Source organism: Cucumis sativus, chromosome 6 (genome assembly GCF_000004075.3).
Source record: "Cucumis sativus cultivar 9930 chromosome 6, Cucumber_9930_V3, whole genome shotgun sequence".
Lineage (NCBI taxonomy): Eukaryota > Viridiplantae > Streptophyta > Magnoliopsida > Cucurbitales > Cucurbitaceae > Cucumis > Cucumis sativus.
In genome coordinates, this window is record NC_026660.2 from 6,607,994 (window position 1) to 6,624,848 (window position 16,855).

Sequence of the window (16,855 nt, forward strand, 5' to 3'; positions counted from 1 at the left end):
AGTTTGTCAACTTTCCGCTTTACTCCGGTGTCGTTCATCATCTACTCCGGCGAACATCTCACGCATTGTGGTTTGTTTTAATTTTTAAATCCGAATCTGAATTGTGTTGTGTTATATGTATATATATTTTTGCATCTTAAATGTATAAATCAAATATTATTTTTTATTGTTTCAAGTTGATTTAGGGTTGATTTAAGGTTGCTTTATAGATGTTTCAAATGATGTTAGCAATTTATCATTATTATTATTTTATCTCGCAAACATCTGGTAGACATCTCGCAAACATCTCGCAGACATCTTGCAGGTTCTTAAATTGAAATGTTTAATCTGAAATGAATTGATTTAGGGTGACTTTTAGCTATTGTTTTTTTGTATCTCGCAATATCCTAAACATTTTGTAGCTGTCAAGATCGTAAACATGTAGGGTGTGACTATGCACGTTTTATTTAGTATTTACCTACTGTTTTTTAATAAACTTTGTTTATGTGATATGTCAAATGCTAACTTCAAATCATTTTTTGCAGCAATTGAAAAGTATAAGGTGGTTTAAGGATGTCACATATTCCCATGTTAGTGCGTTACGGTGGTATGTGGGATGAGAGGCGAAGAAAATACGAAGGAGGCATGTTAAAAGGCATCGTTGTCAGTAAAGAAATAACACATAAAGATTTACAGGCAGAATTATATGACCTTGCAGAAGTTGACCCTTCAAAGTTCGACGTAATGATAAGATGCATATATGAGATAAAAGTGGAACACGAAGCTCCTACATTTGAGTTAAGCAATGACCGTGATTTGAAGTTTTATCTTCTTAGTGAAAATCCATTAAAGGTCCCTTTATACGTCTCATTTGAGCCTAAAAGTAATCAAAGCAAAAAAGTGTTAAGCAAAGATTACAATTCAGTATCTGGCAGCAACCAAGCTCATAACTTAAACCCTCATCCTCCAATTGTAATGGATACATTAAATGAGAATGAAGTCCATGTTCGTGAAGTTGAAGTTGGCTTGTGTGATAACGTGATAGGGACCACTTCGGCTATATGGGAATCATATGAGTCATATGATTCGAAAGATGAGACTTTTACATGGGAGCCAGTAGAGATGAATAGTGAATCATTTGACATCCCACAACATAGAGATGGTCCTACAAAAGATTGCAAAGGAAAATCTAAAGTTCGTTACAGCTCTTCTAGCCAAAAGTTGAAGACAGACATGAATGATTGGTCCGAAGAAAGCTCTACAAGTGAGGAGTTTGATGTAGGACAAATATTTTTTTCCAAAAAAGATTTGTCAATGAGATTAAGTGTCTTGGCAATGAAAAAAAATTTTCAGTTTGTAGTAAAAAAGTCTACAAAAGAGGTTCTCTTTGTTAGATGCATTGACAACAAGTGTGGTTGGAGACTGCGAGCGATGAGATTGAAGGATTCAAATATATTTAAGATTAAAAAGTATGTCAAAGTTCATTCGTGTTCTCTTGACGTTTTGAATCGTGACCATAGGCAAGCAAAATCTTGGGTTGTTGGAGAATTAATAAAGTCAAAGTTCAAGGGAGTCGGTCGTCTATACAAACCGCGTGATATCATAGAAGACATGAGGCAAGACTATGGCATAAATATGAGTTATGAAAAAGCATGGCGCGCTAGAGAAAATGCGTATGAACGAGTGCGCGGGTGTCCTGAAGAGTCATATAATCTATTGCTTAGATATGGTGAAGCTCTCAAACTTGCAAATGTAGGTACAATATTTCACATGGAACTTGAAGATAATCGTTTCTTCAAATATCTTTTTATGGCTGTTGGTCCATGTGTTCGAGGATTCTTAAACTGCATTAGACCGGTTATAGTCATGGATGGAACATTCCTTAAGAACAAATATCGGGGTCAGTTGATAGTTGCTGTTTGCTTGGATGGTAACAATCAAATTTATCCTCTTGCCTTTGGAGTGGTGGACAGAGAAACAGATGCTTCAATACAGTGGTTCTTAGAGAAATTGAAAGGTGCAATAGGAGAGGTGCCTAATCTAGGCTTCGTGACAGATCGAAAAACATGTTTTTCTAAGTGTATTGCATCGGTTTTTCCCTCCGCATTCCATGGACTTTGTGTCCAACACTTGACTCAAAATTTGAATGATAAATACAAGAATGACACTATAGCTACTTTGTTTTACAATGCATCTAGAACATACCGTGAATCAACGTTCTCAGAAGCGTGGAGAAGTATTCTTGCATTTCCTAATGATTCAGGAAAATATTTAAACGATGTTGGAATAACACGTTGGTCTCGTTTTCACTGTCCAGGAAGACGATATAATATGATGACAACAAATATAGCAGAGTCCATGAATTCTATACTGAAAGAACCTAGAGATTTGCCTATTGCTTCATTCCTTGAACATGTTCGAGCTTTGCTACAACGTTGGTTTTGGGAGCGTCGAGAAGAAGGCATTAAAGTGACGTCTACATTGACTAAATGGGCAGAGTTAGTTCTACAAAAGAAACAAGAACGAGCTTTGACAATGAAAGTCAACCCAATTGATTGTTACCAATTCCATGTTAAAGATTTAGATAAAGAGGAGGTCATAAATCTTCATACTCAAGAGTGCACTTGTAAGGAGTTTCAAGCTGAGCAACTACCATGCGCACATGCCATTGCTGTTGCACGGGATCGCAATATAAATGTTTATAGCTTATGTGCTAACTATTACACTAATGAATGTTTGTTGGCAGCATATTCGGAGGCCGTTTATCTAAAGCTGTGAAGGGGGTTGACAAGTATACACTTGCACGCTTGCTACGTGCGGGCCGAACATGTGGTCGTTCAGTGGATAATGGTTCTATTTCCATGACGTCTGAATCAAAATAAGTAAGACTTTTTACTCCAATTTCCTCGTTCAAATCGTCAACGACGTCTACTGGCTCCTCCGAATGAATATGAACCTTCTTATCCAACTCATCCATTGTGTCATCCTCCGTGCGGTTTGCTTCGACACCCTATGGAAGGTCAAAATGCATTACTAAGGATAAAGCATTAGTAAGGATGATTTTCACCCCACTACAGAACTTTGATTCCTAACCTGCTTTTGACGTTCAACATGTTTCACCCCATCACTTGTGTCATCCTCCTTGGGCATCCTCAACCAAGAAGGTGTACCGGGTGTGTCAACATCTTCGGTCTGGGCATCATGACCTTCAACTCCCGTGCAGTCTCCTTCTTCACCCTTTGGAAATGTCAAAATGTATTGGTAACGTTAAACAAACTTTGAAAATGTTAAACAAACTTTGATTCCTAACCTTTTTTTGAACTTCAAGGTGTTTCAATATAGTCGACAGCATTGATTTTAGGCTTTCACGTTCATTCTCGAGAACCGCTACTCGATATTTGAGTTTTCGAACAACTTCTTTCATCTTAGACTTCCACTTCTTCTTTTTCTTACTCTTTTTGCAGTCATTGTCATCATTACTAGCTTCTCCTGGTCGTTTTGAATCACCATTCTTCTCAGAAACGGTGTTATATGGATGAGTTTTCTCAACAAGTTCCCCTGAAGACATTCTTAGATGCTCCTCCTCTTCAGGCATCATCTCAATTACCACGTTAATTAAGAACTACAAAGTGGAAATGTAGTTAGTTAGTCAAAACATAAAGGAACAAAGTCATGCATTCGGTAAGTTACTGTTTGTTGATACTTACCATTGGTGAGTCAAACACCTGCCTCTGTAGGACATGAGACTTCGGCGATAGTTCGCACACCCACCTCAGCATTCGTGGTATTGCATCGTTGCTTACTTTATGTACACCACATTCAGTGATGGTTGGTATAGACTCATATGCCCAAACCTATTCCATGTTCAACAAAACAAGTTTAGCAAGTGTCCCAAGATATATGTATATATAAATATGTGCATAGGAAGTAAAGTAACATACCTGTAACGCCTGCGGAAATCCCATGACAGTATATTTTGTCTTAGTTGATTTATTCTTTCCCTTGGCATGTTGCATGTCCAAGGCTCGTTTTAAGGCAGAAAGTGTACGTCCAAAAACCAACCCTCCCCAATCGTAATTGTTAAATGTGGTCCAATCATCTGCAATCCTAAATAAAGTTCGGTCCACTTTCGTCCGCCTATCTTTTCCTAACAATGACATCTCTATAAAGTAAACTAGAGCTAATTTAACTATGTCATCGTCATCGTCATCCCCCTCGTATTCCACAAATGTGTCCTCTAAGTCACTTATATAAATACACTTTTTTTGTTCGAAGAACTTCTCCAACAACCTACTATTCCCAACCAAATCAATAGGCTCTGGTTGAGAACTCCATAGACCCGTCATCATATTAAATTCTCTCCTTCCAAAACTGCACACGACTTCTCCTATCTTGAAACTTATGTGATCAACCCTTTCATCTTCCACCTCTCTTAACAATAAGTAGTGGATGAGCGGCCCATTAAAGATTATATTCAGATCCAAAAAGTGGCCGAACTTTGTATTTCTAAATAAGGTTAATTGATCCGGTTTCAATTTAGCCTTTATTGTACGTGTACTGTTTTCTAAATGTGCTAAACTACTTACTATAGACTGAAAATGATGAGCAGGGTCAATCTTGTACATGGGACCGTTAGTTGATGTCGAAGCCATACTGAGACCTGCATAAAAAAAAAAAACTAATTAAATATAATTGCATAAGAGACTTACTTAACATGGATGCACTAGCATCTTGGGACTTCTACTCAAAATTTTGGAAGGTGAGAGATAGGTGCTGATAGGTGAGAGATGATGAAAAACTTCAAGGCAAAGTTGCTAAGTCTAATAGAATTGCTAACCCTATAGCCTTAACACCTAGTAGACTAGCTAAACATGCATTCTAAACCGTTTAGGAAGTTTACACTCTTATATTGGGACTTCTACTCAAAATTTTGGAAGGTGAGAGATAGGTGCTGATAGGTGAGAGATGATGGAAAACTTCAAGGCAAAGTTGCTAAGTCTAATACAATTGCTAACCCTATAGCCTTAACACCTAGTAGACTAGCTAAACATGCATTCTAAACCGTTTAGGAAGTTTACACTCTTATATTGGGACTTCTACTCAAAATTTTGGAAGGTGAGAGATAGGTGCTGATAGGTGAGAGATGATGGAAAACTTCAAGGCAAAGTTGCTAAGTCTAATACAATTGCTAACCCTATAGCCTTAACACCTAGAAGACTAGCTAAACATGCATTCTAAACGGTTTAGGAAGTTAACACTCTTATATTGGGACTTCTACTCAAAATTTTGGAAGGTGAGAGATAGGTGCTGATAGGTGAGAGATGATGGAAAACTTCAAGGCAAAGTTGCTAAGTCTAATACAATTGCTAACCCTATAGCCTTAACACCTAGTAGACTAGCTAAACATGCATTCTAAACCGTTTAGGAAGTTTACACTCTTATATTGGGACTTCTACTCAAAATTTTGGAAGGTGAGAGATAGGTGCTGATAGGTGAGAGATGATGGAAAACTTCAAGGCAAAGTTGCTAAGTCTAATACAATTGCTAACCCTATAGCCTTAACACCTAGTAGACTAGCTAAACATGCATTCTAAACGGTTTAGGAAGTTTACACTCTTATATTGGGACTTCTACTCAAAATTTTGGAAGGTGAGAGATAGGTGCTGATAGGTGAGAGATGATGGAAAACTTCAAGGCAAAGTTGCTAAGTCTAATACAATTGCTAACCCTATAGCCTTAACACCTAGTAGACTAGCTAAACATGCATTCTAAACGGTTTAGGAAGTTAACACTCTTATATTGGGACTTCTACTCAAAATTTTGGAAGGTGAGAGATAGGTGCTGATAGGTGAGAGATGATGGAAAACTTCAAGGCAAAGTTGCTAAGTCTAATACAATTGCTAACCCTATAGCCTTAACACCTAGTAGACTAGCTAAACATGCATTCTAAACCGTTTAGGAAGTTTACACTCTTATATTGGGACTTCTACTCAAAATTTTGGAAGGTGAGAGATAGGTGCTGATAGGTGAGAGATGATGGAAAACTTCAAGGCAAAGTTGCTAAGTCTAATACAATTGCTAACCCTATAGCCTTAACACCTAGTAGACTAGCTAAACATGCATTCTAAACCGTTTAGGAAGTTTACACTCTTATATTGGGACTTCTACTCAAAATTTTGGAAGGTGAGAGATAGGTGCTGATAGGTGAGAGATGATGGAAAACTTCAAGGCAAAGTTGCTAAGTCTAATACAATTGCTAACCCTATAGCCTTAACACCTAGTAGACTAGCTAAACATGCATTCTAAACGGTTTAGGAAGTTTACACTCTTATATTGGGACTTCTACTCAAAATTTTGGAAGGTGAGAGATAGGTGCTGATAGGTGAGAGATGATGGAAAACTTCAAGGCAAAGTTGCTAAGTCTAATACAATTGCTAACCCTATAGCCTTAACACCTAGTAGACTAGCTAAACATGCATTCTAAACGGTTTAGGAAGTTAACACTCTTATATTGGGACTTCTACTCAAAATTTTGGAAGGTGAGAGATAGGTGCTGATAGGTGAGAGATGATGGAAAACTTCAAGGCAAAGGAAATGGTCTTTCAACAATGCAGCTTATGATAATGTCTTTAGAATACAATATTTAGAATGCATGTTTAGCACATATCTATTGTACTGGTAACTTTGCAGAGTTTATATGGGATACCAAATATATGTTCGAATTCAAGTTCTAAACTCCAAGGTATGGTTTTTCTATTATTACAGTACATTGCAAAGGAAATGGTTTTTCTTCCTAAAAACAGAATGGCTCCCACGGTTCTCTATGTCTGTGTGCATATGACATGCATTTCTTCTCCAAAATGTGCCAAAAAAAAAAAACTCACATCTTAACAGACAACTTAAACAAACAAGATGGAATACTGTAATAATAAATAAGCTACAACAGACTAACTCTAAAAAAAAAACTGAGATTTTATTACTCACTTGACTTCAAAGATGATGGATACGGCACTGCCAATGTAGAGGAGTGGATAAGAAATGGAGAGGTCCGGTGAAAACAAACCTGAAATCGAAATGGATGGAAGTGGAGAAGCGTCCGCCGGAGATGAAGTCGAAATGGAGACCCGTGCAGAAGAAATGGAGACGTTCGGTGAACAAGTTGAAATCGGAAAATATAGCGGAGAGTCGTGAAGAAGAAATGGATGGAAGTGGAGAAGAAATGGACGGAAGAGAAAAACGTTCACCGGAGGCGGGAGAGAGTTGAAGAGGGTAACTGCAGACGCGGGAGAGTTCAAATGCGAGTTTACGTTTTTCTTTTGAACGGCCTTCTGTCTTCGGGTTGAAGAAAAGGAAAAAGAAGAAAAGAGGAAGGAAAATAAAAGAGGGTATTTTCGTCATTTCACCTCCAATTTATCCTAAATCTCAACTTTTCTACAATCAATCCTAAAACTCTATTTCTACCCCATTTTTGGCCTATTTTTGTCAATTCCCCTTGATTCTTTTTCCTTTGTTTCTAAAGATGGACTCCTCTTTCTTAGTAATATATATACATACACACACACTATCTAAAAACATTGTGATTTCTTACTACCAAATCACTTTGTATCTACGATGATATGGGAAATTTAATTAGTAAAGAAAAAATTCAATATATCCTATAAATTTCTTCTAAAAGAAAATATGATTTGTTTCTTTTTATGATTATATTATTTTTTACCTTCAACAACCCATGTACGCAACCATTTTTAATTTTTACAATTTGTTTCTCTTTGTCATACTATTATAAAATTATAGCAATATAATGACAATAAATCAATTTCAAATCAGGCAATAAACACATTATGATAAGGAATTAAGAGTTCATACATCTTAAAGGAAAGGGTAAAAGAATATAAAAAGAGTAAGGTACAAAAAGGATTATTGTAATACATTGTTTGATTTTTTGTGCCTCTTTCCGTACCTTCTTCCTCCTCCTCCTCCGTCGATTGAGAAAGAAACCCAGCAAACTCAAAGCATATAAAAATCATAAAAAAAGAAAATGAAATTAGATTTTAGAAAGAACAGTACTCAGATCTGAAGGGTAATGGAGAAATCAAATGTGTCGGAGAAAAAAATGAAAAATAAGAAAAGAATGATGAAAAATGGATGGATGATTACATAACCTTTTGGGTGAAGAAGGATTCCTGTGAATTAAAACATGCAGCAGCGGCAGAAGAAGAAGAAGAAGAAGAAGAAGAACACAAAGAAGAATGAAGAATTTATATGGAGAAAGAGATAATAATAACAATAGTAACAAAAAGCACCGAAAGTGTGTAATCGGAATCGGCCACCGTTTCGAGGGATCAATGCAACAATGCCAAGCAGGAGGTGAAAGAACAAAAAAAAAGAATTCCCAATCTCATATTCACTTATCTTTTTTAGTGTTTTAGATATTTGTATATATAAAAGACAATGCACAGCTTTTATGTATCCAACCCCTTCTCTCTTCTCCTTCTCCCCACACAAAAACCACCATTTTAAAAAATTGAAAATTAAAATTAGAAAAAACTAATATCTTCATTCCTATTCTATAACGTTGGATAAATATTTGTTCGTAGATTCGTTCCCCACGTGTCACTCACAGATTTGTTTGGCCAAATACTACCTTAGATTTGACCGTTGAGATGCCACGTTAGTGTCCTACCTCATCAATCTTTTTTCATACCAACATTTTTACTCCAAACTTATTTTCCCTCTACTTCTAAATTAATAATTGTATCAATTTAAAATATATTAATTTAGGAGTAAAGCTTTACCATTCCATTAATTTAAATCATAAATTTTATCAATTTAAATCATACATTATGCTTTATTTGAATACACATGCAAAAGGGTAAAACTTAAATTGATACTTATAAAAATTTGAATGTTTACATTATTTGATCGGAATTTAAATTGATATAGCACAACGAATAAAGCTCGAAAGATCTAAGAATATAAATTAATATTTTCTCTCTTTTTTTTTCCTTTTACAAAATTTATAGTCAGACATATTATTCAAACTTTTGACATATCATTACAATTTTTTTTAAAAAAATAAGTTTATATATCTAAACTTTCGCTTTGTTTCTAGACATTCATTTAGTTCACAATTTTTAAAAATGTGTTTGGAAGTAATTTTGACATGAATAAAATCACTTTTACTATCAACACATGTTAAAACAGGGACACGATAGTGGAGACAAGGACGGAGAGTGTCTCCCGCTTCATCCCAACTTCGTTGTGAACCCTCTGATCAATTTTGACGACCAAATCACCATTTTTTAATGACCATCATCGGCTACTCTTTCCGATGACAGTTTTTCAGCAACCATTTGTGTGGCCAAATCTTTTTTTAAAACAAATTCAAAATAATGAATAAAAATATATTTATTATAATTAATTGATTAAGTAGTTTTTAAATATAAGACAAAATTTGATAATTTTTAAACGAAACGTAATAATTAAAAATTAATTTTAAATATTTGACAATCATTTTTTAAAGTTTGAATCCAAACAAAAATTTAAGTAATACTTTTATAAGTTAAAAGAAAACAGATTTTAGTTCATAGTGATATTCATAGAGTTATATTCATCTAAACAATTCTTATAAGAATTATTTAAATGCAAAGTGTTTCAATACACTTTCACTAAATCATTTTTCTTTCCTTCCAATCATTTAGTAAATAATATATAAAATAACTAGTTAGTTAAGCTCATATTACCAAATCAGTAAATTAAACATTGGTAAGTCTTAGTTTTTTTTTTTAAAAAAAAAATCTACCAAAACAAATAACAAATTAATAAATCATTTTAAATAACAAATGTGTTGTAAATATTTACAAATACAATAACAAAAAAATTTGTATATGATAGACTTACTCACATAAACATCTATTAGTATTTGTTAAAGTCTCTCCATTCTATTACATTTTGCAAAACCAAAATTTTGTTATATTTGTAAATATTGTCAAAAATGGTATCATATTTATATATAAATTATCTCATTTTCCTATATTTAAAAACAATTCTTTAAATAAAATACATAATTACCTTTTTAACTTTATTTAGATCTTTTTGTATAATTTGATTTCCATAAGTAGTATACAATTTTGGACATTTAAACTTAGTCTCTATATACTGTGAATAAATACAAATATTAAATTTAGTCGATTTTAGTTTCCTGTTTGTTTTTTAAAAATATATATTACATTTTCATAATCAATTTTGAAAATATGAGGTGAAATTTGGAACGATTGTATAAGAACAAAAAAAAAAAATTGTTAATAAAGAAGACCAAAATTGAATTTTAAATCACACACAAGATTAATATAGTACATTAAAATTCTATAACAAAAATCAACCTGGTGATTAAAATATAATTTAAAAATACTGATGCAATATGATATAATAATGGAGAAAAAAAGAAGAAAAAAGAAAAAAGAAAGAAATGTTTATATGTATTTAAAGAAGAAGAAAGGGACAAATGTAATGTGTTGAATATGAAAGGATTCAAATTCTAACAATGTGCTATCAATCAACAATATTGACTTTGAGGTGTGTCATAAACAAATTTATAATAAAATATGATCCCATATGTATATAATATATATAGCTTCTTCTTCTTCTTCGTCTTCTTCGTGGTTGAAAATGCTATAGATCCAAGGGTCATGGCTTCTTCAACATCAGACATAACTTAGCAGCAAGGCAAGGGCAACCATCAAAACGTTACCTCAAGAATGAATAATGACGTAGCGAGGACTGCGCCCTCAGTGGACCAAAATGGTAGAGTTTAAGTATAAGTAAATAAAATTGAATGTGGGGGAGGTTATTGATTTTTTTTTTGTATTATAATTGGGAGTGTTCATACTTTTGAGTTTGTTGAAGATATAGATAGATAAGGTCCCATAGGCCATATGATTCGGACATTTGTAGAATCCGGATTACCTGCTCTCCGGCACGTCAACTCCATCCTCTCTTTCCCTTTCTTCCACATTTAGCTTCCTCGATCGTCGGTACGGATAATTCTGCTCTCTCTCTCTCTCTTTCTTTTATTTTGCTTTCTCTGCATCCGAACAAAACTTAATCCGAGAAAACTCCATTCAACTGGGACTCGGATTCCTCTCCTCTAATACCATTTTCAGTTTTCACACACACAACGCACACACACCTCCCCACTTCCCTTTTTAATTTCTTCTTCTTGGGAATCTAACCTTTCTCTTTCAATCACTGTTCATACTTATCCACTTCTCAACACCACCTCTGTTTTTTTTTCCCTCCCAATTCATTCATTTCCCTCGCTTCCAGCCGTCATCGGAGGTTGTTTCGTTTGATTTTTGCGTTTTCTCTTCTGGGTCTTTTCTGTTTTTGATGATTATGGCCCGACAAGATCCCCGATCTGGGGTTTTTTATGAGATTTCCTCTCTGCTTTTGAAAATTCTACGATCACCGCCTCCTCCCGTGCCCTTTTCCGATCATGTTTTGGAATTGTCTTCTGCTATTACTTCGTCGTCCTCGAGAATTTTGCCTTCTTCTCAGATGACCCCAGCTGGATTTGCGGCTTTGCTTTTGGGGATTTCTTTGGCTTTGATGCTTTGTGGATCGGTTACTTTCTTCCTTGGCTTCATGTTGATGCCTTGGATTCTTGTTTTGGTGATGATTTTTTATGTGGTTGGCATTGTCTCTAGCCTCTCTATGTTGGGTCGCTCTTTAATTTGTTGTTTTACAGCTCCAACGCCTCGGAAAGATTTTCATGGTCAGCTGCTTATCTCGCTCTGTTTCCCTGTTTTTATTGGATTTGATTCGAATCTTCTTCCTTTACGTTGGATATCATTAATTTATGCATATTGTCTGTATGTCTGAATGCTCTCAAGGATACTTATGCTCTTCCTCTTGCTGGTTCAAAATTATAGTTGATGTCTCAATCTAAACATTTGTGTATGCTTATGTATCTAAATTTTCTTTAATGATTGTAAGATTCGGTAGTGATGTGGCTGTGTGCAAAGGTGGTCTAGATACCCCCAATACAGAAAAATAAGAGAAGAAGAAGAGGAAGAAGAAGAAATTTTGGTTGTATCTTGTTCAATAACTTGAGAATTTGTTCTCTGTAAATTAATGTTTGCTTTGTTTTCTTGATTTTCTTAATGAAGGTTTGCTATCTTCTCAATGAACGCGCATATATAAACCTGGGTTTTCATAGGCCTCTGTTTCTGGTTGTGCCAGATTCATTTCTATCTTGCTTAATTACTTGTGAACAAGTAATTTACCATCTTCCGACACTATACGAGTGAAAGGAAAATCTAGCCAGGGTAGTTTATTATCGAGTGCAAAAATATATTTGTTGCCTATAGGATATATTGGCAATTAGTTTCTCATACTTAACATCAATGGACTCAAAACTCCAAGTTGACGCCAAGTATTAGAAAGCTTAAATTTTTCGCATTTGGGTGTTTTGTGTGTATATACAATCATCTTTCTTGAATTTTTAGTATTTCCCGTACTTGGTTTGCTTTGAATTTTTATCCGTCTCTGGTATTTGAAGGACATTAGGTCGTTTCTTGTAACATGAACTGAATTATATGCCTCGGCTCTGTATTGTAAGCATACTTACGAACATGGTTGCAGACTTATAAGTTATAGCTGTTCATGTTCGAAGTCCTTAAGCAAAATTTTTCAATATCTGTAATTTGATTATTCTGTGGGTATGTTTGTTGTATGCTCTTGTACATTTTTTCAATTGTTTTGGTTCGGTTAAAGGTTGGATTCTTATAAAAAAAAAATGTGTTTTTGTTAGAATGGTGCTTTGAGGATTATTGGTTACGAACTTCGTTTATTTGTTATTGTTGTTTTTGCAGGTTGGAAACAAATGTAAATATGAAGAAAACTTGGTTCAACCAGACAGGTGAATTACTTACCAGAGGATGGAGCGCGCGGGGCCTATAGAAGAATCAGAGTAAAGATGCCCTTGTGAATGAATGGTGCTGCCTCTAGAAATATATAGGCAAGAAGATGAAGTTTGAATTGTTTACCACAGTTTGTTGTTTTTTTAAAGTTGTGGGTGTGACAATTGTGTTAAGAATCTTCCTACTTTTGAGACTGTTTTCAGTCCATTTCTTCCATTGCTTTCTTCAAGTTTTTTGATCATATATATTATGTAACTGCCACGGTTTGAAATGCCTGTTAGGCAATCAATCAAAGAAAAAAAGGAAAACGATATCGAAATTGACAGCTTCGTTGTTACGATGCCTTTTTCATGGTGTTGCTTTCTGCTTTCTTTGGAATCTGGAGGGAGGTTTCATCTTTCAGAGAAAATCTTGGTCTATAGCCTCTCAGGTATCAGTTTCCTATTAATGTTTGGGAATATTTACTTTCTTTCTTTTCCTTTGCTTGAGAATTGCATCCAAGATTTTTAAACTTTTGGTAGAAGTTGAAGTTTGTCTAACTTTGAATTTGAGATCATATTTGTTTCTAGGCTTATTTGTCTGACTCCAAGTTCATTCTGTATGTTTTAACCTATTCATATTGTAGCCCTCAAATTTTAGTTCTTTTAGATTAATCTAACCTTTGAAGGGCTCCAAAACTTGTTTGAAGTGTGTAGTTTGCAATTCTTGTCCATGTTTTATAGGGTTTGTCAAATGACCTGAAGTGAAGTTCCTTCTTATATAGAAACATTCAATTGCCAATACAAAGCCTCAAGATTCTAACATTGAAATGTCAAAATCACCTAGCTCACTCACACACTTGGAAGAAAACAAAGAATTAAGAACAGCCCGAACTAAGTCGAGTCAAACAAACATCACACTAGAGAATTAGAAACCAAACAAGAAACGTTGCATTGAGGCGAACGTGGATGGTTCGAGTCTATGCACTGGTGAAGAGTTAGGAACCAATATAGAGATGAACCTTGATGGCAAGTAAGAAGACACAAATGAGACCAAAGTAGAGAATCGAATGGACGATAATAGCAGCAGCACTGGTGTGAAAGTTGCCAAACTCTAAGCACCGGCGATTGCCCGGGAGCTGAAAGAGCAGCCCTGGAGTTAACAAAACAAAGAGAATCACAGCTACAAAGATAGGCCCCCAATCTGCCATAGCTCGTCCTTTTCTTTTTGTTTTGCTTCCTTCTTCCTTCAGTTAACTGTTTGATTTTCCTGATCAATGTTTCTCAACTGTTTAAGTAATAGAGCTTTATAGTAGAGAGAAAGAGAAAACTTTGGTGGGAAGAAAAGGGTATATGGGGCGGAGGCTTGGAGCAGTGGAGTTTCTTTGATTCATTTTTTCTCTAATGTGCCGTTTTGGAGCAACCCATGTGCTTGTTTTAGAATAACTTCTTTTACTTTGCTTCCTATTTATTTGGTAATTTACTTGGTTAAATTACACTTTGGTTCATACGACGGATATAACTTTAGAATTTAGGTCACGATTACCAAATTGTAATGAAAATTGATGTGATTGTAATAAAATTTTATCATCAATGGTAATGAGTTTAAATCGTAAACTTACTTAAATTGTTTTTATCACATATACTTAGAATTACAAATTTTGTAAAACTTACTATTATCGTTACATTTATGTTCGAGGATTCATCGGTATTGGTAAAGAAAATGTTAAATTAAAAAAAAAACAGTAATGACAATTGTAACTTTGTTAGAGATTGTAATAACTCTTCAAACTTGGAAAAAATAATTTATAATGCTTGGTAAACAATTACAAAAATATTTTATTTTTGATTCAACTACAAATAGATTTCTAATTAACTTTTTTTAGTGATGTAATTTAGAATTTAAAATTACTGTCCATTGTGATAAAATTTGTTTGTTATAGATTAACTTTTAAAAAATTAAAATGAAAATATTTAACTAGCGAATTCAACACCAAAGTAATGATAGAACATCTTCTTTTAGTGTAATTTGATTATATATTTGAACGTGAGTTCTATGTGTCGGTACAATTACATAACACAAGTAAAATAAATAGGGTTCACGAATTGATCTATTATATTTAATAATGATGCCATGGTAGAGACCTACTTTGGAGACTTTACCGGTGAACTGTATTTATTACAAATACTATATTATATATGTTGTAGCACATATAGCATTATAAAATGTCATTTTGTATATGTTGTAGCACATATAGCATTATAAAATGTCATTTTGGGTTTCAAATCTTCCAACCTACGAAAAGGCTATTGTACTACAAAAAAAAATGTTAAATTATACTTGAATTGACATCATTTTCAAATTCATGGCATGATGCTTCGTTAAAAATCACTTTTTGTCTCATATGCTTTAAATTTACAACAATTTTAGTTTCTATATCTAACACTTGTAATTTTTATTGAGAAAAGAATTCATCAAACTTAAGTGTTAACTTTAATGCCTTGGTTCCTATAATTTATAAATGAAATTGACCCTTAATCAACCTACATAAGGGAAATTTTATTAGGAACTAAATGTTCATAAATTGTAGAAGTCCAAGAACTACAATAACACCAATAAATTTTAGAGATTGAATTAATGTTAGAATACAATATCAAATATAGCAAAGTTGAAGTTTCATTTTCTACTATTACTATTATTAATATCTATTGGAGAATTGGTAATGAAGATAAATCAAAGTGAAGTTAGAAACTTATTTACCACTTGCCCAAAAAAAGTTGCTCTTAGAAGTAGTAGAGGGGAGAATATATACTTTACTTATGCCGTACACTTGTTCCATTCTTTGCATTTTTTTCTCAATCATATGTTTATTTTTACATAAATTACATTCAAAATATTAAAATGTATACCAACAATTTAGAAAAGATTGTAAATATAGACGAAGAGAGTCTAACATAACATAGCTAATAGATTATGAAAATAATAAATCCAATATGTGCAATCCAGCGTTTCAATAATAGTTGAATAAATATGTGGTTGTGATGTCAACCATGTTCTCAAATAAGGATGTTATGGAAATGAATACAAGGAAGTCGTGGTTGCATTTCCACGCACAAGTTTTTCTATATAGAAAAATATTTTTGTATGGTTTATCCTAAGATCTCACTCTTCATAAATAATACATATTACATTGTATGAATTGACATGATTGTGACTACCTTTAATTATTATCCAATTAACTGCTTTATAACCATCTCTATATTTTTATGACTTTTCCATCTTTCTCTCTTCCTTCATTCTCTTTTTTCTCTTTTTATAATAAAGGAATATTTAAAGATAAAATTTAAATTGAATTTAGTAAAGGTGGTACCAGTGTCTAACGACTAAAGTTGGTTGTTATAGCTCACTCAATTTCAAACGAGTAAATTTGGTTAAAGAAAAATTGCATCAAATGATAAAAATATTTTAAAAGAACAACTCATTTTGGACGGTAATCATAGGGATATCTATAACTTATAATTAACTACAATATTACTATTTCAAATCTATTTTTGTTGTCATGCTTAATATTTCTTACTAATTATTTATCTCTATGTTAAAATGTTTGGTATTCAAAGTACATATTATTATATTATAAATCAAAATAGTTTGCACCCTAGAAAAATAATGTCAGAAATATATGATAATCAATAGTTATAATAATATCAAATTCATCGTTCAAGTATCGATTAGTCTTTTTAAAATTGATTTGATTTTTAAATATTAGAACGAGTTTTTTTTTTCTTTGCAACTTTTGGGTATAGATAATTGAGATATATTTTCTTGTATCTAACATAAATAACTTCCATGGATCATGAATAGTTTACTTTAGTGTTCAAATAAACAAATCTCAACTTTCTATAAATCACCAATTGGTTTTAACAAAGTCATTGAAAACAATCTTTAGCCAACATATTTGACTTTATAATCCCATCATT

The 16,855-nt window shown here is 33.5% G+C and overlaps 3 protein-coding genes across 9 annotated transcripts; 1 reads left to right on the forward strand and 2 right to left on the reverse strand.

The window, feature by feature from the left end:
- Positions 1-2,564: 2,564 nt before the first annotated feature.
- Positions 2,565-8,420, reverse strand: LOC116404765. Of its 7 annotated transcripts, none has more exons than XM_031888176.1 (7): positions 7,940-8,420; positions 4,566-4,639; positions 3,921-3,929; positions 3,687-3,833; positions 3,290-3,601; positions 3,073-3,216; positions 2,565-2,989 (listed from the first exon to the last, which is right to left on the reverse strand). In XM_031888176.1, the coding sequence occupies exons 1-7, from the start codon at positions 8,004-8,006 to the stop codon at positions 2,705-2,707; spliced, it is 1,038 nt and encodes a 345-aa protein (XP_031744036.1). In that variant the 5' UTR covers positions 8,007-8,420; the 3' UTR covers positions 2,565-2,704. The 7 variants fall into 7 exon arrangements, with proteins under 7 accessions (XP_031744036.1, XP_031744037.1, XP_031744038.1 ...); XM_031888177.1 differs by having other exon boundaries at positions 7,909-8,419; XM_031888178.1 differs by lacking the exon at positions 7,940-8,420 and adding an exon at positions 7,043-7,651.
- A 2,427-nt stretch (positions 8,421-10,847) lies between these two features.
- LOC101208751 lies at positions 10,848-13,243 on the forward strand. Its single transcript, XM_004151186.3, has 2 exons — positions 10,848-11,752; positions 12,852-13,243. The coding sequence occupies exons 1-2, from the start codon at positions 11,368-11,370 to the stop codon at positions 12,866-12,868; spliced, it is 402 nt and encodes a 133-aa protein (XP_004151234.1). The 5' UTR covers positions 10,848-11,367; the 3' UTR covers positions 12,869-13,243.
- A 380-nt stretch (positions 13,244-13,623) lies between these two features.
- On the reverse strand, positions 13,624-14,229 carry LOC101208994. The gene has a single exon (XM_011658508.2). It carries the CDS (start codon positions 14,086-14,088, stop codon positions 13,876-13,878), a length of 213 nt encoding a protein of 70 aa, XP_011656810.1. The 5' UTR covers positions 14,089-14,229; the 3' UTR covers positions 13,624-13,875.
- Positions 14,230-16,855: the final 2,626 nt, after the last annotated feature.